This window comes from Drosophila tropicalis, unplaced genomic scaffold (assembly GCF_018151085.1).
Source record: "Drosophila tropicalis isolate 14030-0801.00 unplaced genomic scaffold, ASM1815108v1 contig_859, whole genome shotgun sequence".
In the NCBI taxonomy this organism is placed as follows: domain Eukaryota; kingdom Metazoa; phylum Arthropoda; class Insecta; order Diptera; family Drosophilidae; genus Drosophila; species Drosophila tropicalis.
This window is the reverse complement of record NW_027173353.1, coordinates 9,976,181-10,000,000: the sequence shown is the minus strand read 5'-3', so window position 1 is coordinate 10,000,000 and position 23,820 is coordinate 9,976,181. Positions and strand designations below refer to the sequence as shown.

At 35.3% G+C, this 23,820-nt stretch overlaps 2 protein-coding genes across 5 annotated transcripts in view; one reads left to right on the top strand and one right to left on the bottom strand.

Annotated features, from left to right (window-relative positions):
* The window catches only part of ZIPIC (Zinc-finger protein interacting with CP190), a 1,505-nt gene extending 244 nt beyond the window's left edge, over positions 1-1,261 (top strand). The window contains exon 1 of the mRNA XM_068296017.1: positions 1-1,261. This exon is cut by the window's left edge and continues 244 nt beyond it. Coding sequence (XP_068152118.1) covers positions 1-1,197 — 1,197 coding nt within the window. The 3' untranslated portion in view covers positions 1,198-1,261.
* Positions 1,262-1,857: 596 nt separating this feature from the next.
* Positions 1,858-23,729, bottom strand: Axn (protein axin). 4 transcript variants are annotated; one of them, XM_068296012.1, is made up of 13 exons: positions 22,547-23,726; positions 19,338-19,553; positions 15,828-15,892; positions 6,747-7,130; positions 6,446-6,681; positions 5,694-6,383; positions 3,975-4,109; positions 3,752-3,848; positions 3,550-3,681; positions 3,220-3,481; positions 3,014-3,158; positions 2,623-2,949; positions 1,858-2,561 (listed from the first exon to the last, which is right to left on the bottom strand). In XM_068296012.1, the coding sequence occupies exons 4-13, from the start codon at positions 6,840-6,842 to the stop codon at positions 2,435-2,437; spliced, it is 2,247 nt and encodes a 748-aa protein (XP_068152113.1). In that variant the 5' UTR covers positions 6,843-7,130; positions 15,828-15,892; positions 19,338-19,553; positions 22,547-23,726; the 3' UTR covers positions 1,858-2,434. The 4 variants fall into 4 exon arrangements, with proteins under 4 accessions (XP_068152113.1, XP_068152115.1, XP_068152114.1 ...); XM_068296014.1 differs by lacking the exon at positions 3,975-4,109; XM_068296013.1 differs by lacking the exon at positions 19,338-19,553.
* Between the last annotated feature and the right edge of the window lie 91 nt (positions 23,730-23,820).

Genomic DNA, 23,820 nt, shown 5'->3' with positions numbered 1-23,820 from the left:
CGCAGTCCCTATGTCATAAAGGATATGAAGGCGACAGTCATAGCCAAGGACGATGTAAAAGTAAAAGTGGAGCACATTGACAAATTCGATGGGAATATTGTGGTAGCCGACGTAACCGTGGCTGAGGTCGAAGCGGATATAATTGGAGATGCTGAGACAGATATGGATGACACTGTAATTGTTGAACACTTGCAGCATGGGGCACACACAGTCACAGTAATGGATCCCTCTAACATGATCCCGCCAGTAGAAGAGGAGCACACAGTATTCAGCATAAAAGATGTCGAAGGTGTTGAGGTGGAAACAGAAGCCGATGGAGAGGAGGAAGAGTTTCAGTCAGCTGATTTAGAATTGGACATTGAGAATGAAATCATTATAAATGAAGAAGAGGAGCATGTGGAGAACGATGTCGATGTGCATGTTGACGGCGAAGAGGTAATTATCAAACCGATTTCTGACGAAGCCGAATTCTACAAGGAAGACACCATAAGTGATTTCGAAGATCAGCTGGATGGCACCATCGAATACATAATGTCTGATACAGAGGATCAAGATATTGAGCAAGATAGTTCCGGCGACTATACAGTTAACATTCAGTGTCCCAGCTGTCCAGAGAAGTTCACAAGTCGTCGTGGATACAACGCACACACAAAACGTGAACACTTTCCTGGCTATGTCTGTGATCAGTGTGGCAAAACCTTACAATCATATTCGGGCTTCATTGGCCACCTGCAGAATCATGAGCCTGTCAAACAATTCGAATGTCCCGAGTGCGGGGAACGCTTTAGCCGCAAGTTCCGACTGAAACATCACATGGCCTGGCACACGGGCGAAACGCCCTACCAATGTGAGGTCTGCTCCAAACGTTTTGTCCACAAGGTGGCCCTTTATAAGCACAAAATGATCCACGACAACGAAACGAAACGCTTGGAGTGCCAAGTGTGTGGCTTTAAAACGAGAACCAAGGCACATTTGGTGCGCCACTCACGCTCCCACACCGGCGACAAGCCGTTCGCCTGCCCAGTGTGTAGTAAACGCTTCTCGCAAATGTACAACATGAAGGCACATCTGCGGGAGCACGAGAGTCCCGGCACGAATCGTCATCGACGATTCCATTGCCCCAAATGCACGCATACCTTTATTAACGAACAGAATTATGTGGCTCATGTGCAGCGGGATGACTGCACTCCGGTCTAACCCGCATCAATGTCCTCGATGAATTTACTTTTAGAGCAATAAATTCAATATACATATATATAAACATATATAGAATAAATCGTTTTAAATTACTTTCCACAAGAGAATGCCTTTTTCCTCAAGTTCCATTCGTGAAAATCTTAATTTTTGTTTTTCTTTTCATTTTTTTTTATTAAATCTATATGCATTTCGCTCACAAATAAAATATGTTTGTCTATAATAAATTTTTATCTGTTATTTTCTTTGCATATTTTTTTGTCTGCGGTTAATTTTTCAGTTTTGTTTCTTAAAAAAATATCGTGTATGTATTTGAACTTAAATATATTTAATTTAATATTAAGCAACTACTATAGGAGCAATGAACTAAAATTAAATTAAACACAAACTAAGAATGAACTAAAAGATGTGGAAAAAAAACAAAACAAAAATCAAATTTAATGTATATAAGATTACAATTTTCATTTTCGTTGTTTTCGTTTTGATTTTGCATTTTGAAAATATAAATACATGAACTTTTTTGTTAAATGTAAACTGTGTGTTCTTCTTTTTGATTAGATTATACAAAAATAAAACAGATTATCTTTTGATTTTGTTGTCGAGTTGAATAGAACTTTGTTAATATCATTATATTTCATCATTAATATTACAAAAAAATGCTCATTATAAAAATATTAACAAAATTTATTGCAGGCAGTCCGTAGTTAGTATTAAGAAAGTAACAAACAAACAAGCAAACAAATCCAATGATTCTCAGGGGATTATATGGACCAATTAATTACTTTGATTAATTACAAAAATTAATGGTTCTTTTTGCTTTTGTTGCTGTTTTTTTTTTTTTTTTTATGTATTTCAAACCCAACTGAAAGAGCGGGCGGATATTCGTATAATGAAATTGTTTTCCCCACTTTTCATTTTGTGTATGTGTGTGTGTGTGAGTTTTGTTTTGTTTTGTTTGTCGTTAGTATGAAAATATATACCAAAGTATTCAGATAGATTTGAATTAATCAATATATGCATAAAGTATCTCCAATTTCGACTATGAATCCAATTGTGATGACCATTTTCAATGTACAGATGTTAATTCTATTTAGGGGTTTTCCGTTTGTTATTGGTTGGTTTCTGTTTTTTGATTTTATCCGTAATTTTTCTTTTCCTTTTGTGTGTGTTTTTTGTTTCCCCCGCCCCGGTGTTTTGTCCAAATCACTTAATACAAAAATTCTATAGTTAAGCTTAAACATTAATCGGATGGCTTGACAAGACCCATCGCTTTGTCTCCGTATATGGGCAGTATGTCGGAGTCGTTAACAATCTCTTCCTGAATCACTGGATTGTCCGGATCATCGCAATGCGTCTTAAAAAAGAATCTGGAATACAATGTACCGCAAATTAAAGATTGATTTAAAGATTTTAACCATCTTCTCATACCTAAAGTTGCCTCTTCTGGGTAAGTAGTCCTTAAATTGACGCAGGGTTGGCTGAGTACCGGGTATTTTTATTCTATACGGGAATTGCTCTTCGCAAAATGAGAAAACTACAACTGTTTCTGGTGGCTTGGCCGGCAGGGGAGGTGCCACCGTTGTTCCCATCGATGAATGATGCATTGGTGGACCAGCGCTGCTACCGCTGCTACTGCTACTAAAGGAGGCGATATTTTGCGGTGGTTGGGCATATCGACGAGAGCGACGCGGCTCGTCTTCCAGTCTTCGTTTTGCTTCCTCTAGTTTCGAGGCCGTACTTGAACCAGAGCGAGAGCTGCATTAAGTTTAAATAAGCATTAAAAACAAGAAGAATTTGCTAATTCCATGCAGTTAGTTACCTTGTGTCTTTGTACTTCATAACAGTATCGGCGGAGAACATGCTGATCCCACTGTCTGTGTTCATTGAAGGCCATTTATTTGTGAGCTTCCTCGAACAGGAACTGTGATCGGGCATGGATTTCGAGTGCTTCATTGAGTGACCACCTAGGTTAACAAATTATTTAATTAATAAAGCTAATTAAAAACAAAATGAATATTGGCATACTTAAACTCATGGCCCCATCGCTGACCATGCCTGAATCGTGGGTGGCTGTGCGTCTTCTCGACGGTAGGGCGGGAGGGTATGGCGACATAGTGCCAGGTGAGCGATGCGGCGTTTGATCCTTCCACACACGCGACACATGTTGGTCCAAAATATCTTGGTCATTGTCATCGTCCAGAGCAAACTTCTCTCTTATAGCCTCAGCAAATGCACGGTCACTGGCACTTGATCTTTCATTGCTTAGCAAAGCGTTTCCAGGATTTCTCTGTGAAAGATTTAATTGATTTGGTGAACTACACATACATATATGGAATACTCTGATGGGCAACTCACCTCAAAGCGGGCTCGTTCTTCCAGATCTTGTTTCCTTTTAACTTCCTCCAGTTTGGGTATTAACTGTGCCAACAGTTCGTCCTCTTTCAGCGGACGGTGCTCATTATGTAATCGTTGTGTGCGAGGTATAACCTGTAGCAAAACATAAGAAAAGAATTCTGAAACCTTGTTGGGATAACTCTCCACCCCACATTGTGCTTACCTGAAACGTATTGGTCTCCCGATTCGCCATGGCACTCTGACGGATGGCCTTACTTTCGGTTGAGCTATGTCTGCGTTGTATGTATGGTCGACCATCCCTGTAATCCAGTAAAAAAACGAACCCAATTTGTCTTAATTTCAATCAACAACATAAAAAGGGGCGTGGAGAACATTCTTTTTGTAGAGAAGACGAGATTCTCGACTCACCAGTTTGCTCTACTTACATTGAACAACTGGATAACGACATGGTATCCGAATCAGTGCGTCCGCCGGAGCTGACGCTAGCCCGCTCGGAATCAACGCGAGAATTCGGTACATAGGAAGTGTTGGTGCTCGCCGTATACACATAACCGTGAGCTCTACTCGCATTCAACATGCAGTTCGGTTCAGTTCAGGATTCAGGATATCAGGGTTCAATTCAATTCAAAATATTGTCCATGCAGTGACGCGACCAAATTCAATATTTCGTTTTTGGTATATGTACAGACAAAAAATCATCAAGATCCATACACACACACACACGCACACATACACAAATAAGATAAATGATATGAAACCAAATTGACAAAAAAGTTATGAAATTGAGAATGAAAATTAACATAACAATAATATATGTTTGTATGTATGTACAAATGTATATAGATATATATATATATATATCGTGGGTTACGTGGGTGAACATTTTTCAGCAAAAGGTTCATTTCGGGTCGTGCGTGTATATGTGGATGTTTGTGTGTGCGTTTATTTTTGGTACAAAATATGCAAATAAATAGAAATTAAAAAAACAAAAAACATAATTAGAAAATAAGTTATTTACTAAAAAAAATTAAAAGTAAATAAAATAGATTAAATATGTACATAAAAATCTTGATTTACTCAAAATATATCGTATGTTTAATAATAGTTTAATAACAGAAACGGATTATAATTTACAAAAAAAAAAAACTCTTTTGAAATAAATTTAAAGTAAAAATTCTACAAAAATCATTCAAACTTGTGTGGATTTACTTAATAGTCTTTTAATTTACTTTCTTAACAATCGCTCCCCAGTCTAATACAGTAAATGCCGCTTATAACGATATTCAAGAGCCAACTATATTTCTTTGTTATTGCCAAAAAAATGTTTTGTTTTGTTAGTTTTAATGGCTTCAGATATTAAGAGTTTTATTATCGCGAATTTTGTACACAGCGTTACCTAATTTATACATATAGACAGAAGAATCCTGTTATAACTACTCCGCTTATACCGTCCGTCCGTTTATATGGACTAAAGTTCAATAAGTTATTGGTTGGGCCCAAGTTAAACTTATATGAAAGGGCCTCAGGTAAATACGTCTTCCGGATGATATAACGTCGTTATAACGGGATTCTACTGTAAGTACTATTTATAACTGAAATGATCAATTCACATAGACAGACCGAGGTCAATACGAAGTATAACTGAGACCGTCAAATCGAAATTACTCTCTCACAAATATACTAATATTTTCTTCTCACTCTCTTTGTCTCTACCGAAGCTGTTTTGTGCTCTCCTAATTGACTTTGTACTTACTTTTTATCGTTAAAAAACAGTATTTATAACTCTCACCGATATCGTCATATCCGATTATGGTTCAATACAAGTTTGTATTAAAATCAACCAACCCTTTCTGATTGTATTGTTATAAGCGGCATCTACTGTAGTTTTTTTCGGAAAGCTAAAATTTATTTTTGAGTTTGAATTTACATTTATATTCTTTTGGATTTTAACAATTATTAATTAATGAAAAGCTGAACAAAAGTGTTTAGATTGTCCAAAAATTACTAACTAAAGGATCTAATTCATCCAAGACATAATCTGTCGAGTAGCGACTCTTTCTATATGCTACATACAATAGTTGACAAAGTTTACGGACGGGGTCTGAGGGAATCTAAGGGACTGTGTGTGTGGAATTTTTACTTACCCAGGAGGTCGAATTTCCAGTCTTCTTTTCTGTGTTGCTATCAGTAAATCACGTGTCAGACGCATTGGATAATCGATGGGCGCCCGATTACCGCCATCGACTTGGACCTTTTCAAAGTCATCACACAGCGATAATTCAGAATCCTCATGCAACGTGGGTAGCGTGGAACTGCGCGGCAGTGTGTCGGTGGCACTGATAGATCCACTCGAACTAGCCGATGTCGATGGACCGTACACACTGCCGCTGGCACTACATGTACCAGCTGGCGGTCCACTCACGCTGCTCACGGGCAAATTAAGGAAAGCACTTGACGGAGGAGCAGCGGCAGCAGTAGCAGCAGCTCCACTTCCTCCTCCCCCTAACTGTTTGGCAGATGCCGTCGGCAGCGAGGCACAAGCGGCACCATTGGTACTGCTACCGCTGCCACTGCTGCCCGCACTGCCCGAACCGGTGGCTGGGCCGCCGCTGCTGCTGAAGCGCTCTTGCATCGCCGACATTTGCTGAATGTACAGAATATACATTTCCGAGCAAAGGAAACTGGGATAAATGTTAGCACGAATGGTGGCCTCCACATGATGCTGCATGGGATCATAGATATGGGGACTGAGGGGAATCTCTGGATTGGATTTGATGGCCTTGATCTGGGCCCGCAAGTCATCCGATATGGATAATTGGCTTTTACGCAAAAATCTACAAACGAAAATGCATTTCAATTTAAGCTTAACTATGCGACTAAGTTGTATGTACTCTACCTGTATATGGCTCCAATTATTTGTTTTACTTTCTCAGGATCGGTCTGCTGTTTCAGTCCTTCGCAGGCGAAATAGAAATTAAGATGATCATTATAGGCGGGAGCCTCCTCCTCAACATATTTCTTGAACAGCTCGACACCATCACGATCTTCCAACAGATGATTTAGTGTGCGAGCCCAATTCAGATAAGATGGAGGTGAGTTTTTTGAGGTATCTATTATAACCCCTTCGGTCATCTAAATGTATTACAAAATTGGTTTAGCAAAACGAATTTAAACTTCATAATTCCATTCCTCTTTACCTTTTTAACACGGCTCTCTTCTCCGGGTACTGGTGGTCTTGGCCCACTACACTCATTATCATCATGTTTCCGGTGTCCCGATGGATGGCCACTCATGCCACTCTTTCTAAATCCGCTTTCGCTTCTTTGTTTGCTTGCCAACAAAAGTTGCCGAATTTCGTTTGAATATAAATTTTCTCTATACGTTTATTAGGCTTTAACTTTAACTTGTTATTATTTTAATTAATTGTTTTTCTTTTTCTCTTCTCTTTTTTCTTTTTATCTAATCACAAACGCCCGTTATTTTACAAATATTAGGGACATATGGAAGATGCGCTTGGTATTTTTTGTTTGTTTTTGTTTTTATGTTTTGTAGGCGAATTTTGGAAGGCAATTAGACAAGGCCTGTAAATATATTGAAATAGATCATTTTTTAGCTTTAATTTTAAGTCTTTGTTCATATCATAAAAGAACTGTCCTTAAATAAATAATTATTATACGGTTTTTTAAGAATTTCAGTATAGTAATTTTGTTTATTTTGTTATTCCTAAAAGATGTTCAAGTTTTGATCCAAGCTTAGAAGCAAAATAAATAAATAAAAGTTTAAGATTATCAAACCTTGCATTTATAATAACCAATATAAAAGTAGTTCAACTTAATTAAAATACAATCTCTCTCAAATTTCGTAGTTATATGGTTTCTAAAATCAATATCCTTGTTCTCTTATTCAGCCGATATTAAAGTAGCACCTCTTGCACACATCGTGTTGAATCCGATTATAATAAAATAACCTAGAGCTGATTTCTTTTTAAAATCGAATTTAAGTCTAAAAACTTATGGTTTCAATTAATATGCAGATAAAGAAGGTTGCAAGCTTTGCCGTTCTATTCTCGCTTCATGTAGTTTGAATTCCCAACTACTTTCAGCGCTGAAGATATGGTTTGGCCATTACAACTGTGGATTTTTTAGCAAAGTCTGCTGATGATTGAACCCAGTTTTGATTTACTTCAATAAGGTCGAAATCTAGACAAACATTGTTTATTGTAGGCTTCGCCAACTTTTTTTCCCTTCATTTAGTTGCAATTCCCAACTAGTTTTAGCGTTGAAGACTGGTATGGCTATTGCAATTCTGGAGTTCTTTAGCAAAGTCTGCTGATGATAGAACTTGGTAGTTCTTGAAATAGACAACCTGCTCACCTTTTTGTATGTTGCCTTTGAAATAATCTTCTTTTGTAAGATTGACCTCAAGCCGACTAATTGGATTTATCGTTTATAAATGTTATGATGTACTTTGTGAGCGAATTCTAAATATTATAATAAAGATGCTCCTAGCGCTCTTATAATGGCGCGAATTGTATTGACAAAAAGGTATGTACATAGTCAAAGCTTTCACAACATTTGCTTCATTTAATTGCAATTCCTAATTAGTTTTAGCTTTGAAATTGTGGAGATTTTATGTCAGCTGATGATAGAACTTGGTGGTTCTTGAAATAGCTATGGCTTAAACGTATGATTTCATTTATATTTACACAAAAAAATGAAATATTTAATTTGAAGAAGAGTCACTAAAGTATACAAAGTATTTACCAGATTCTAGTCCTTATTGATTAACACGGACATCGACGGACATCCCGGAAAGTTTTGCAGAATTCGGAGTATTCTAGTAAAATGGCTTTTTCGCTTATATAAGTATAATATAAGTGGCAAGTCCACTTATATATTTGACGCCCAAAAGCATTAAAAATAACCAAATACAAAAAAGAAGAACTTCTGATGACAGAACCCAGAGATTAGTGAATGAAGACTACTTATGATTTTATTCGTTTGTAACTGTATATATGCCATAATAATCTCATGAACTGTTCTTTGGATTCTTTTAGTTTCTTATTGACACACAAATTTTTGATTTGGCTAAAGCTTAAGCTAAAAAACAGCGTAAGCTTTAACCTTATACGCAACCAAGCACCCCCTTTGGAGGTGTTTGTTTTGCACAAGGTGCCAGCTATGCCTCGACTCACAGCCAATGTGGCCCGGGGAAGAGTAGCGATGCCAAAATATAATCAGCGGTATCGTTGAAGATTATTGTAAAGTAGAGAGCAAAGAGAAGTGACAGAAAGATGAGTATTGGCAAAGAACTCGAAAAGGATCGCGTAGAGAGTAGTTAGGGAGACATCTACTAACGTGAATAAGAAAAAACTTGTGATCATCCTATAAGCAATCAGTTTTTGTTTAAACACGTTTTAAAAAGAAAACAAATTAAATTTGGAATTGAATTTCAATATTTCTGACTTAGTAAAAAGCATACTATGAGGTTTGTTTTATTTGGGAACGAAAGTGAAAGCTCCGACCAATTTATTTGAAACCGCAATCCAAGGCAGAACAAGTTTTCTTAACTTGGCATCCCTTTTAAAGTCGTCCATTAGATCCACTTGAAACTTGAATTGCTCAACTTTACAAGGATTCTAACAAGCGACCAGTTTAGAGGAATTAAATTTCCCATTTGGATTGCCTCAGAAGCATTCAGTTAAACATTATAATCCTCTTAAGGATTACATGAAAAGCTGCAATTACGACTTATTGCTTTTATCAATGGAAATTCAAAAAACTGCATAAAACTGATATATGTATGTATACAAAGGAAAGACGCAAAAGGAAAAAAAAGTAATTGAACAACGACGGCCATTTTGAGAGCGTTTTTGATTGGTTGACGATATCGACCAATACAATATTCCGGGCACATGGCACTAAGGACAGGAACGGCAGGCAAAGCAACGAAGGGACAATAATCCATTATATACAAAATTTGAAAACACGCACAGTCAAACACACACACACACACACACACACGTGAGGAGATTCAAAGTGGATGATGACGATGGTGGGTTGGTGGTGGTGGTGGTGGTGGTGGTGGTGGTGGTGGTGGTGGTGGTGGTAGCTCTTGGTCCTGATTCTGATTCTGTCTGACGCGCAGGAAAACAAGCGAAAAAAAAGCAACTAAAACTGAAAAGCAAGCAGCGCGCTTTTGGTAAATCAACAAAAAAATTTGTTCTTTCTTCTTTTTTGTACGTTCTTTTTGTTGTTTCCACAGTCAAAGCGGCAGAGAGCGACAACTACAACAACTGAAAAACTACACCTAAAACGAACAACGACAGCGCCGCCACGCCAACAACAGAACGAACAAAACACAAACAAATTCTTAAATATACGACTACGGGATACCCCATGAAGTGGATCACTTTTACATATAAAACCAAGGAATCTAAAGGATACAATAAATCAAAGAGCCATCTAAAGCTTTAATTGAGTGTTTAGATTGTTTAAGCTTTAATTGAGTGTTAATCAAAGCAAGCCTAGCAAGGATTTATTCTTTTGTCTGTGCTGCAATGCCTTCTTTTTACCCGTTAAGGAATTTTGGGGATTTTAATATACCGTTTCACTCTCTGGATGCATGGTTTAAAAGCTTTAAATTGGTTTTATAGCAAACGACGTCAAAACTTCGTAATGTTTCAAACTATTTCTGGAAACATATGAGCCGATAGTAAGTGTTAATTTTTACCTTTCGTAGTTCCAAATACCAAAGAATGCGGTTTTTCTTATTTAATCACTCATTTTAACAAACTTTTACCTAATAGCTAATTAATACTAATCGAATAGTGTGCAGATTTTTCATTAATCAGGGGAAATATAATAATTTTGGATCGATTCATAAATATTTAATATTAAGAAAACTCTAATAAATCTATGTTCAAGGACCACGGATCGTTACTACAGCCTTTCGCAATTCTATATTTATTTGAACCTAATTTTTAGATATTTCTCATCTATCCCCGATTTAAAGAGCAGTCTCATATACTGAATACCTAAATAAGTAGAATTTTGAAATAAAAGTTTTTCGCGCTGCCTTTCAAATAATCTTCCTTTGGAAATTTTATATTGAAACAATTAGTTCAATACTTCCAGGTTGGACTGTATTCCCAAATAGCCGCTTGTTATAGTCAAAATACAGGGTATGCAAAAGGACGACGAAGCAAAGTCAAAGTATAACAGCGAAAGCCCTTCCCAGCCAGAAATGACTCACTCATACTAACACACCCCAAAAAAGAACACACACACACAGAGAGAGACTCATATAGGGGGATGAACATCCTGCCGCTGCAACAAAAAGAGCCGAACGCCAGAGCCAAGGAAACTCATCAAAAACGCCATTTGCATAGCACTCCATTACAGGCAAAAGAACAAAGAAAGGCACAATTAAAATGCTCGATGCACAGCCAAAGGGAACATCCAAGGGAACGAACCAACCAACCAGCCGACCGACCAACTAAACCAACCATCCATCCAGTCCGGAGTGAGATGCCGCTTGAAGGAAGATGACTAAAGAAGGACATGCTGTGGCCACTTGACGTCCACCAAGTTGTTCTCCCACACCAAATCCAAAGCCAACAACAAAATGTGGCGCATCTTTGTGATAATACAAAAGTGCTCCCACTGCAAATATACCATATATGTATGCGTGTGTGTGTGTGAGTGTGTGTGCAAGTCTGTGTGTTGGGGAAGCGCCAGGCTACAACATCAAAGATCCGACACAATTTTAATGGGCATAATTGCTGAAAGCTTCTCAATGTGTTGAGTGCGAGTTGCAGAATGTCGGGCAAAACAACACAATAGTCATAAGTATATATTGGGAGAGAGAAAGGTAGACAAAGACAGAGAGGAAGAAAGGAATGCAAGGTAATTTTAAGAAACAATTCTTTATGACATCGAAGTGCAAGTAAAGCCAAAAGTAAGACAAAGGTTTTAACAACAATTACACTATAATCTTAATAAGCATTTTTACGAGAATTAATCCAATGTACCTTCAGATTGGAACATCACTTTGTAAGTTAATAAATAAAGTTTTCTGGTCTAATAAATGCATTCACAACTAAGGAAATTATTATTGAAACAAGCTGTTCATATGAGTTGTTGTTTTGGATTCCTTGATTTTTGATTTAAAATAATCACGATTCCAATGTTCAATGGAATCTTTTTCAACATTTATTACATTATTCATAATCTGGTTGTAAACAATGTTGAATTTAATATATTTAACTATCTAGATAAAACAATTTTGTTATTCTGAAGACAAAACTGTGAACAGGACTAGCATTTTTCTACGGGGATTACATTAACTATTCTAACAACTACCTACACCTGTATAAACCATGAAAGAGATAAGCCCAAAATTATAAAAAGTTTAATCTTTCACTTATCAAAGAATTTGATGTGTTAATTTTGTAAATTACTCCAAACTTTAAATCAGGAAATTTTATCAATTTCAAAATAAAAGAAACCTTGGCAGTTTTTACCTTTTTCAAATCGATAAGAATACAGAGAATCAAAGAAAAATATAGCTACTAAGTTAAGTAGTTATTTTAGTAATTCCAAATATTGTATATTCATTTTTTGTTGAGGTTATCATTTGTCTATTCCGTTGTTAGAAATGCCTCTTCCTTTTTTTGCCCGATTCAGATCAAGTTTGACCATTGCCCAGATCGGACTACTATATCATATGGCTGTCGAAAAGCCGACTTTATTGAGAAGTATCCGACAATCCGTAGAAGCATAGAAAAATCTTATTACGGTAAATTTATTTCTCATAATGTGAAAAATCGAATAAAACACATACATATTTGAGGAACGAAATTATTCAAGAAAACTAAATGTAGGATTTAAAGATTTTAAAAGGGTATATGAACTGTGACATAGATAAAGATTTCCCTCCTCGTTGAAAAGTGTACGTTTGATGGAAAAAGATCGCGATTGTTAAGTATTTTCTAAAAGTTTTAAGTAAAGAGTTAATAAAAGTTAAATACAATCATTTAAAATGATGTCTAATTTATTGAGAACACTTTTAAAATATAGGTACTTGATAGTCCAAGTTAAGAATATGCGAAATAGATTGCGGTAACCCAAATGACAGAAAGATTTTTCTTTATTCTTATTAATAATAATAAATGTATCTTTCCGAAATAATATTATATGATAATTACAGTATGCATTTTAAGCTGCAATCTCATCGTATGAGAATATTCAATGATAAAGGTCTCGGATTTATATTATCAACACGCCAAAAAAAAGAAGATATTTCTCTATTATTTTGTGGGCTTTCTAAGACCTTGCGGAATAACAAAATAAACTCATTTTTATACCCTTGCAAAAAGGGTATATTAATTTTGGTCAGAAGTGTGCAACGTATAGAACGAAGCATCTCCGACCATACAAAGTATATATATTCTTGATCAGCACGACGAGACGAGTTCAAATAGCCATGTCCGTCCGTCCATCCGTCTGGATCAACGCAAACTCCTCCTAGACCGTAAGAGCTATAGAGCTGAAATGCACGTAGGCTTGTATATACTGCAGGCGTTGTATATCTCGGATTCAGCCGGATCGGACCACTATATTATATACATAGCTCCCATACAAACCCCAAAGTCACGAACAGTGACTTTTCGCAATAACTTCGTTATTTTCTAAGCAATTATCGTGAAACTTAATATTTGAAACTAATTATTAGGCGTATAAACGACTGTGCCAAATTTGATCAAGATCGGATGACTATATCATATAGCTCCCATAGGAATGATCGGTCGAAAACAGTGACTTTTGTAAATAACTTCGTTACTTTTACCGCGATTGCTTTCAAATTAAACATTTGTTAGTTTAGTATATCTGTTAATGACTGTGCTGAATTTGATCAAGATCGGGTGACTATATCATATAGCTCCCATAGGAACGATCGGGCGAAAACAGTGACTTTGATCAATATCTTCGTTATTTCCTACGAGTGTAGGCCATTCTTTCGCAAACATAAGCCTTTTTAGATAAAACGTTCTTCCACATTGATGGCTAATAGGTAAGGATAGAGTTACCAAAAAAGTTGCAAGGGTATACAAACTTTGACGCGGTCGAAGTTAGTCCCGGCCCTCTGGTTTGTAAATCAATCAGTCAATTGCAAAAACTTTAAAACTAAAATACTTTAAACATATTAAGTTCTGATATTCAAACACGAATACATGAACAAGGCTTAATATCAAGCATACTAGAAATATTTGTTAAAAGCCATATTTACTGAAAAACAACAACATTATTGGAAGAACATTATTAAAAGAAACATTTCCAGAATTCTGGAAACTTTTACTGAAGTAACATTCTTTTCAAATACTTTACACAAATGGAGTGTAAGTTTGGTAGTTTTCGATTATATTCGTTGGAATTTTTCTTGAAATAATATTGATATATTGGCTTTGTATGAAGCAATTGCAGCGGAAATTATATTTCATAATTTGTAAAATACAATTATGAGATTTCTTTTGTTATTGCCCCTCTGAATGCCTTCGGCAAACAATCGAGAACAGCGGTAAGAGAGATGTTTCCACTGTCTCTCTCTCTCTCTCTCTCTCTCGGTTTCTGCACCAGCAGATGATGATCAAATCATTTCATTATTATTATTACGCTTCTTACGCTTCAAAGGATAAATTCTGTTTTGCTAGCATATTATGGAGTTCGCATGATTGACAGGTAAGTAGTGTAGCGTGATATGAATTGAATGCCCTCGGGCTGGTAGGTAATACACAATGCAATAATTACCCTCATGTTTGGGTATATTCCTTATTGCTTGCATGGAATATACACGAGTAGGTACATATACATTTCTGAAGATGGGAACTCTTGAGATATACGTTAAGAGTTGACACCGCATAAAGTAGGTGACACATTCACTAGTAATAAACAAAAGCCTTGACACACAGGTTCTTTTTCTCACTTGAAAATCCGCTTTTAGGAGTCGGTGCCCGGGGATGACTCTACCGCAACAATTGTTGAAACGAAGGACAAAAACCGAAATGGAAAACCGCGTTGACAAAAGCGAACATCGATGCTTATGTAGCTAGAAAGTCAAACTGAGTCCTGGGCGCCGCCGATGACAGGCGAAGAGCCCAGAATCAGACGCCACCAGCATCCCTGCTTGCAATCATGTGAAGAGTGGTGGGAAGGAGTACAAGTATATAAATTGCTTCGCCCCTTGTTGCCTTCCTCTTTTCTTTTGGCTGTACGCCGGCTGCACACAATTGTTGCATGTCCCTTGAGTTGAGTCTTCGTTTATATACTAGATATTGGGCTTAATTGAAATGTATATTCCAATAGAACCCAATGCTGACTAAGCTTTCAAGGCTCTCGGTCTCTCAGTCCACCCATTTGCTTCGTCCGGTCATAATGATGCTTCATGTACAACAACAGCAACAACACAAAAGATGTCCTTTTCAAAGTGTTTCGTGGTTGATGTGGCAGAGCAACAGAGACGGCACTATAGAGAAGGAATAGGAGTCATTGTGTGCACAACCAATATGCGCAGGTCCAGAGGCCCGGTTTTTACATAAACCCACCGAAGAAGAGTCGGTTTTCCTTCTTTTTTTGTTCCCTTTTGCCCTTTATTGTTGTAATTCGAACGCCGCGATGCTCTATGTACAGCACAAACACACACACACATGTAAACTACACAGTGTGTGTGTGTGGGTAAGGGTTGGACTTTGCTGCTTCAGTCTGGGGTTTCATCTCTAACCATCATCCCAACTAACCCCTCTCTGCTCAGGAGAAGCAACTGGCAGCATTGCAAACTAAAAACAAATATGGAAATTATTTTCACAAATAAGTTTCGAAAACAATACTTTGAATCTGAGGTAGGCAAACCAATTGGGGATAAGAGAAGTAGGGTAGAAGGAGGGGTCCTCATTGCCTCCCTGACTGTTTGTTTCTAATGAGGTTAAGGGAAATTGTACGACGACCGCCATTGCGCCATTTCGTAATGAATGGTGGGCAGGAGGAGGCGTCTGTTTCAAGTCTAGACTGTAAACTGGGTGGCAAAAGCAAAAGAAATAAAAAACATTCATTATACACATAGGTACATACATATAACTATTAACGAAGGTCAATAGTGGCATTTACGTTTTTTTTACTTTTTCAAAGTTGTTGGCAAAGTTGCTACGACTACTTTACGCAAAGGTACATTGGTCTTAAACTGTGCTTTATATTCTATATTTATGTATGTAAATATGTACTTACATATGTAATTTGCAAAAACGTTCAACATATGATTTATAAAAGGAAGATCCTGGTATTCCAAGTTTCTGAAAACATGCAAAAGATGTAATTAATTAAATTAATAAGACATTTAATAATCGTATGCAATACTCTTTTTAAATTGTTATTTTTTGTTTTGAATATTAATTATACTTTAAAATTAATAATTGATTAAAATAATAGTCTAATCCCTAAAGACAGTTTCCGACGGAGTCCAAATATATTTATAATAAAATATTCTATTTACAAGTATAGGTCGTCATCCCATGCAGGCACAAGACAAGGACCAACTTAGGCCTTTTGGACCATCTTGAGAAAAACGTTCATATGCATAAATGAGCTATTTCGGCAAATTTAAAACAAACCTGATCACTGATCAAAATCGGAGCTTCTAGTTCTTATAGTCTTCAAGATCGACGTACTCATAGAGACCGACGAACGGACATGGTAAGATCGACTCGGCTGTTGATGCTGATCAAGAATATTTACTTATCTACCTTTTGGGGTCGAAAAAGCTTTCTGCTTCTGCCTGTTATTTACATTTTGGCGATATTAATATACCATTTCACACTGTGGGTGCATGGTATAAACAAGAAGTTCAACAAAACACAAGTATATTACCTAAAAACTTTGTTGAAAACTATCAATACTTAATTATTTATATATGTATGTATGTTGTTAAGTGCCTGGACAATTAGGTCCTTAAGATTCTGAATTCCAAATGTCTTAAAAACTGTGTTATAAAAATAAACGGAATTCACCATCCTACACATCAGGTTAGGTGGGAGATAGGTAACTAGTGTAATAGAAAGACAAAACATTTCTTTTAATTTGAATTAACCTAACATCAATATAATACAGTATCGGCAATGAAATATATATATGTATCGCACATACAAACATTTCGTTCAAATTTCTCAATTTCTGGATTCTTTTGTATTCAATTCTAGACTCGTTAGGATTAACGAAGAGAATATAATATTTGGATGGGAAATGGCTTCCACAATCCTGATATTTTTAACGTCATTTCTTGCCGAAAATCGTACTAACATTTCGTTTTCAAATCGATGGCATAATCTTTAGTTTTGTGTTCCGATATATGAGAAAATAGGAGACCTATCGGCAATATTGTTACCACTGACCCTGCCCTACCGTTCATAAGTCTTCAATTAGAATTAACTTGCTTGTTAAACGTAATTTAGTTGACGATAGACAGTAGCCGACGAGATGAGTTAAAATCTCAATAGTCAACAGTTTTTTAGCTTACATTTTTAAAAAAATGCAGGGTGTGTCGACCGTAAACTAGTCTTACTAATGGGTAAGGCCCACAGTTTAAGTGAACAATTTCTGAATCCAGCTGGAATTTCGTTGTCTACTTAATAGCTTTTTTAATGATTATAGATCTTTTCCAACCTCATACATTTCTCAAATACTTTTATATTGCCTTAATCTTAGAACACAGTAAATAAAAAACAGAAAAAAGTAAACTACAAAGTAATTGATTACAAAACATTTTTCTTGGGGAAAGTAAGCTACAATTCAATTTATTACTTTTAGATCAAATTTGTTCATTTACTGTCTGGAAATCAGACAAAAATGTAGTTACTACAGCTAAAAAGAAACCAATATTGTAATCAGTTACTAATCAAATTATTGCTGTTAAAAAGTAAGCAGCTTGGTAATCACTTGCACACAAAAAAAAGAGTGAATACGAAATTCCCGCCAATACGATACAATATTGACTGAATTGATGAATTAGTCCTTACAATCATGACGGTGGATAGCGAAAGTTTTATCGGCACACAAAACTAATCATTAATTATTTCATTTATTCAAAAACAGAGTGTTCAGATGATTTACAATTTTAGAATCTTTAAGAGCGTGTTTCGTAACACGATTATATCGATTTCTTAAATGTCTTAAGCAATCGATATTAATTATATTTGACCTGCTATTTAGCTTGTTCATCAAAAGTTTTACGCTCTTCAGATAAACATACATATATAATTTAACATTTCTAAGAACTAGAAGAAGCATTGGGACTTATGCCGATTGAGTATTGTACATTGATCAGGACATATGAATGGTGGATTCGGAGATGTTAAAAAAGGATCAGAGCAGGTTGATAACGTTAGGTCATTATACATTTTCATTATCCTTTTGAATAGCTATTCATTTATACCATATTGAGTTAAGTAACCATAAATGAGTTAATTTGAAATCCTTTGTTGACAACATATATTTGGTATTAGTATTGGTAATAGTAATATTAAACAATTCGAACCATTTCAACTTTATTGAGAGTATCTACAAAATAATCTGATTATTCTGTACATTTTTTGCAGGAGCGAAACATAGTAATATTTTTTGATAACCAACAATAATACAATAGATTGTATAAAAAATTTGTCTTTTTGAGCATAAGAAGTGTTTCCAACCCCTTTAATGTTTCATAATGAAACATTATTATTGACGTCATAATTATCGAAATATCAAAGGATTGACCTTCAATGTTCTAATCTATGACGTTCAGTAGCCTTCAATGGTCTAATTTATGATGTCCATTCGCTTATATTTGACACTGACCAAATTAAGCTCGTTTGAAGAAGGTTATCAAGAAAGAACATTTCCTAATGAATGATTCATTATAGAGAGACGTTTACAAAATAAAATTGGCAACTATAAAACATCTAAATTTTTCATTGCCTTCATTTAAAGTAATAAACAAAAATAATGCAAACTACAAAGTAATTGTTGCAGTCTTCTTTTCATAAGATTAAGTTTTTAAAGGATTATTAAAACCTATGTACATAATAAGGTCATACTTACTCGAAAAATAGGAATATTGTTGGGAGAATCTTGAGGTGTACATTTTCCTATCTAACTTATAAAGGACGGAAATCCTTTTCAAGGCAGATTTTTACTGCATGTTGGTTAAATAACAAATGAACATAACATATTTCATATATTCGGAAAGAATATGAATTTTAATTGAGGTAAAGGTATTAAATTTAGTAGGTTAATTAAAAATGATCGGTTCATTCAGAAAAAAAGATTTAAACGAAAGTGAAAAAAGTTTTAAAACCTTTTCAAGCCAAAGATTAAACAAATTGCGTTAACCCTTTAATGTGGTTCTATCCTTAAATTGGAAACAGGAGTTGGATTCGAGGGTGAAACTTTAATCAATCGGAAAACAAAAGCTTTTCTTTTTCAAGTATACCACGACAAAATGTGTCGCAACTTTACATTCCACACCTTCAACTAAATCTGATTTTGGAATTTGCAATCTGCAAAATGTATACACAAATTGTCTAACCCTTTGGTTTAAAATGAATAACCCTTAACAATTTGCACATTTTGGGGGCGAGTTATTCAAATATTTCGCGCACGAATGGATTTATGTAGAGCGTAAATGAAATTATAGAAAATATATTTATTGAATTTATTTCAATTGCAATGGATAGAAATTCTTTTTATTTGTTTTTTACTTACCAAAAGCGAACTTAAAGTGAAAAAATGCCAAAGCTTTGTGATGAAATTAAAATAAGGCTTTGTTAAGTCTTCAAAATTGTTTAAGCTTCTGTTTGATCCGATTGGTAATAAAGTTTTCCTTATTATTTTGTTTTCGTTTCACTTATTATAATATCTATGCTCGTTAGTTGATTTCTGGATGATTGTTATACTTATTGATATCATTTGATGAAGTTCCTGAAATATCAAATATAATACGAAATCAGACATTGATTGTTTAACAAATGCGAGTACAATTGTTTTTATCTAGAGGGGTGTATTATTGTCTCCCTATGTTTCTATAACTTTACAACCGAGAAGTTAACTTACAGAATTTATAAGTAAAAGCAAAATCGTCGATCTAATTTTAATGAAATTAAGAAAGTTTTAGATTTTTCTCATCCTTTCATTTTGGAAATAATTCGCATTTGCTGATAACTATTTGATATTGTAGATCAATTGAGATATAATATCTGTTATTATAAATAATAAATGAGCCAAAATCTTTCTTTTTACAAAATACTACCACTAACGCTGGCTCATTGGCAATAATCTTAGATGTTAATCACTATTCTCATTGTTATTATTAATAATACAGGAGTGTTTTTCATACCCAACCTAAGATAGTTTTAAGCAAGTTAAGTTTAGTTTATTGTTCGATCCCTTGGTAACAGCTTATGCAATATTTAATACATCTCCTAACAAATATTTTAAAAAAATGTTTGCACATTTTCACAATAGAATATAAATAATCATGCCAGCTTCTGGTGAATATATTTATATTTCAATACAATACTTAAATCTCATACTACACTATTTAAAGTATTAAAACCGAAAAATATGAATGAAATTAAAATAAATAAGTAAGCTTTTCTCTAAAAGGGGAACGATCAGTATGGTAAAAATTTATACATTTCACGAAAACAATAAACCAACTTCTTTATCCTTGTTCCTCAACAAGGACCCCCTCGGTCAAAAACGAAAATTAGATTAGTTTGAGTTATATGGTAGTTTATATATATCCCAAGCATCAAAATGAATATACGCCCTTTTTGCAATTTTTAATTATGTCTAGGATAAACAAATCAGCAAAATGATAAGCTTTTATTTTGGAATGTAGTCTTATACAATTCTTAGACTTTTGATCAATCTGAAAATCTGATCCTTTTTATACCCTTGCAAAAAGGGTATATTAATTTTGGTCAGAAGTGTGCAACGCATAGAACGAAGCATCTCCGACCATACAAAGTATATATATTCTTGATCAGCACGACGAGACGAGTTCAACTAGCCATGTCCGTCCGTCCGTCCGTCCGTCCGTCTGGATCAACGCAAACTCCTCCTAGACCGTAAGAGCTACAGGCTTGTATATACTGCAGGCGCGTAGGCTTGTATATACTGCAGGCGTTGTATATCTCGGATTCAGCCGGATCGGACCACTATATCATATAGCTCCCATACAAACCCCAAAGTCACGAACAGTGACTTTTCTCAATAACTTCGTTATTTTCTATGTTATTATCGTGAAACTTAATATTAGAGAGTTTATTACGCTTATAAACGACTGTGCCAAATTTGATCAAGATCGGATGACTATATCATATAGCTCCCATAGGAACGATCGGTCGAAAACAGTGACTTTTGTAAATAACTTCGTTACTTTTACCGCGATTGCTTTCAAATTAAACATTTGTTAGTTTAGTATATCTGTTAATGGCTGTGCCAAATTTGATCAAGATCGGGTGACTATATCATATAGCTCCCATAGGAACGATCGGGCGAAAACAGTGACTTTTGTAAATAACTTCGTTACTTTTACCGTGATTGTTTTCAAATTAAACATTTCTTAATTTAATATATCTGTTAATGACTGTGTCGAATTTGATAAAGATCGGGTGACTATATCATATAGTTCCCATAGGAACGATCGGTGGAAAACAGTGACTTTGATCTATATCTTCGTTATTTCCTATGATTGTAGGCCATTCTTTCGCAAATATAAGCCTTTTTAGATAAAACGTTCTTGCACATTGATGGCTAATAGGTAAGGAAAGAGTTACCAAAAAAGTTGCAAGGGTATACAAACTTTGACGCGGTCGAAGTTAGCCCCGGCCCTCTGGTTTAACCCTAATGTCCAAGAAATGTACCAAATCCAACAACTTAATTATGTATTAAATTAACTAAAAACCTTCTAGTGTTCGAGGCAATTTAATTGCTTTTTCTTCTGATTAAGACATTTCCGAGGCTTAGAGTAGACAAATCTGTTAAATCTATTTTCTGGTCGTCCAACTAATATTATTTATTATATATCATTTTCAATGATTTTTTTATTTTTTGTATTGGATTAACAAACCATAATATTTGTTTCAGATTTTCAGCATGAACAAATTTTTAAAATGCCTTTTGTAAAATATATAATATTGCAGACATAGGACAAATGTTATATTTACATACATACATACATATGTAAGCCAAGAATTAATTTTGTGGTTAGTTAAAATCCTGATTAGTGTTTAGAAATCCCGTAGTTTGGCTTGTGACTTATACTAAAACCAGAAGGCCAGGGCAATGTTCGACCGAGCCGAAGTTCGTATACCCTTGCAATTTTTTTTTCGGTAATCTTCTCTTGCCTATAGCCGTCAAGCTTAGGCTGTAGCAATCTGATCCGACTGAATACGGAATACACAACCTAGATATAGACAGACGGACGGACATGGCTATATGAACTTGTCTTGATGTGGTGATCAAGAATATATACATATACTTTATATGGTCCGAGATGCTCCCTCTATCCGTTCCACACTTCTGGTCAAAATTAATCTATAATTTTTTGGGAAGGGTATAAAAAGGTCTATTTCATAAACTACAAACTAAAAATATCCTGTCTTGAGATATTTTTAATCAAAGTCGGATCAAAAACTACATAACGTTATTTTTTTGGAGACCTACTGCAAATCGATTTTTGAGTCCTTTGCCATGATTACAGTCTTCTTCACCGTAAGATTAGTTTTTTTCTTTATACAAATATAAGACTACTAACTCATTAAGTGAATTTAAATCTCTTGAAGGATTAAAAGTGCCCTTACTGCTGATTCAAGGTTTGAATCCAAAGTTTCTGTGGCTAAAAAAATTAAAGATTATTAACTAAACTACATATATTATAATTTAGATGGAAAGTAATGTTTACATACCTTTAAATTATTTTTTATGATGTCTGCTCATGTGCCTTTATTCCAGATTGTTGATAATGATGACGACAATGATGATGGATATGCTGAAGACAATGTTCTTGGCGTAATCCTGGCGAGCGTGGTGGGTTTGGACGGGTGTAAATTGATTGTTGCTTCAGCGACTGGACGCGATTTGAATGGCAAATTTGAAAAGGAAGTTTTCATTTTGATTTTTAATGCTCAACGAGGGGATTCCGCTCTTTTGTGTTGTTTATATCCTTATGTTTTGTGTAACAATTAATTATTTAATGGCAAATTGCACAAGTAGGGAGGATGCATGGAGTTAATAGTGTGTAGAACGTTCAACAAATTTAAATGCGAATAACAACAAAAAAAGTATAAGAAAATGTCAACAAGACGGAAGAGGCACAATTAAACCGAATTAAATACTAAACAAGGCTTAGTGGGATGCGGACGTAGGTGGATAGCACCAAGCACCAGGCACAGCACCAGGATATATGTTAGCGATTCCACTTGGCCAACAATCTAGATATACATAGATGCGCTGCTAGGTGGGAATTGTGATTGTCTCTATTTGCATATTTCCTTTAATTCTAATATTCTGTGCGTTTTTGTTGTTGTTTTCCTTTTTTAAATGGCAGGAGTCGTTGCCGTTTCTGTTGCTGTTGCCGTCATCCTCATCCTCTGGCAACCCTGGTCGCCAGTCTATGGGCCAGAGGTGGGGGAGGCGAAGAGAATGCAATGAAAATTCGTTGTCTACAGCATTTCATTCGTTTGAATTATACCGCTGGCACTCCTTATTTAATAATAACAAAACGGATTCCACCTATCCTTTTCAGTACACTTTAACACTGTTCTATGTTTGTATGTATATGTACATATATGATTTTGTTGTTGCTGCTTCTTAATATTTTGTGTATTTTATGTTGTTGTTGTTGTTGCTGCTGCTGCTATTGCCTTGCTCTGCCTCTGCTTTGCCGTTTGATTTAATGGACGTTTTGTTGCGCGTTTCGTTGTGTGTGTGTTTAATATTCGATTTAGTTGATAATGTCTCGAGCACGAGCACTTAATCGGCGTTTTAGCACTTGGTATTTATGTAGTTTGTTATTAATAAATAGCCACACAAAATGTTAGACGGCGAGGTAACCGATTACATTTTCGCAGTGTTGTAAAATTATCGTTATCGATTTCATTGCATCGACACAATCGACTACATTTAAATTCGAATCTAATCGATGGGTATCGAATGAAATTAATAGTGGTGACATTCGGGG

Bases quoted from the DNA above. Each gene is read 5' to 3' on its own strand.
- Axn (XM_068296012.1), bottom strand. From the start codon at position 6,842: ATGAGTGGCCATCCATCGGGACACCGGAAACATGATGATAATGAGTGT. The intron at 3,849-3,974 runs GTAAGTAGAGCA...ACTGGATTACAG, and splicing joins TCGTTATCCAGTTGTTCAAT to GGATGGTCGACCATACATAC. The intron at 3,482-3,549 runs GTGAGTTGCCCA...AATCTTTCACAG, and splicing joins AAGAACGAGCCCGCTTTGAG to AGAAATCCTGGAAACGCTTT.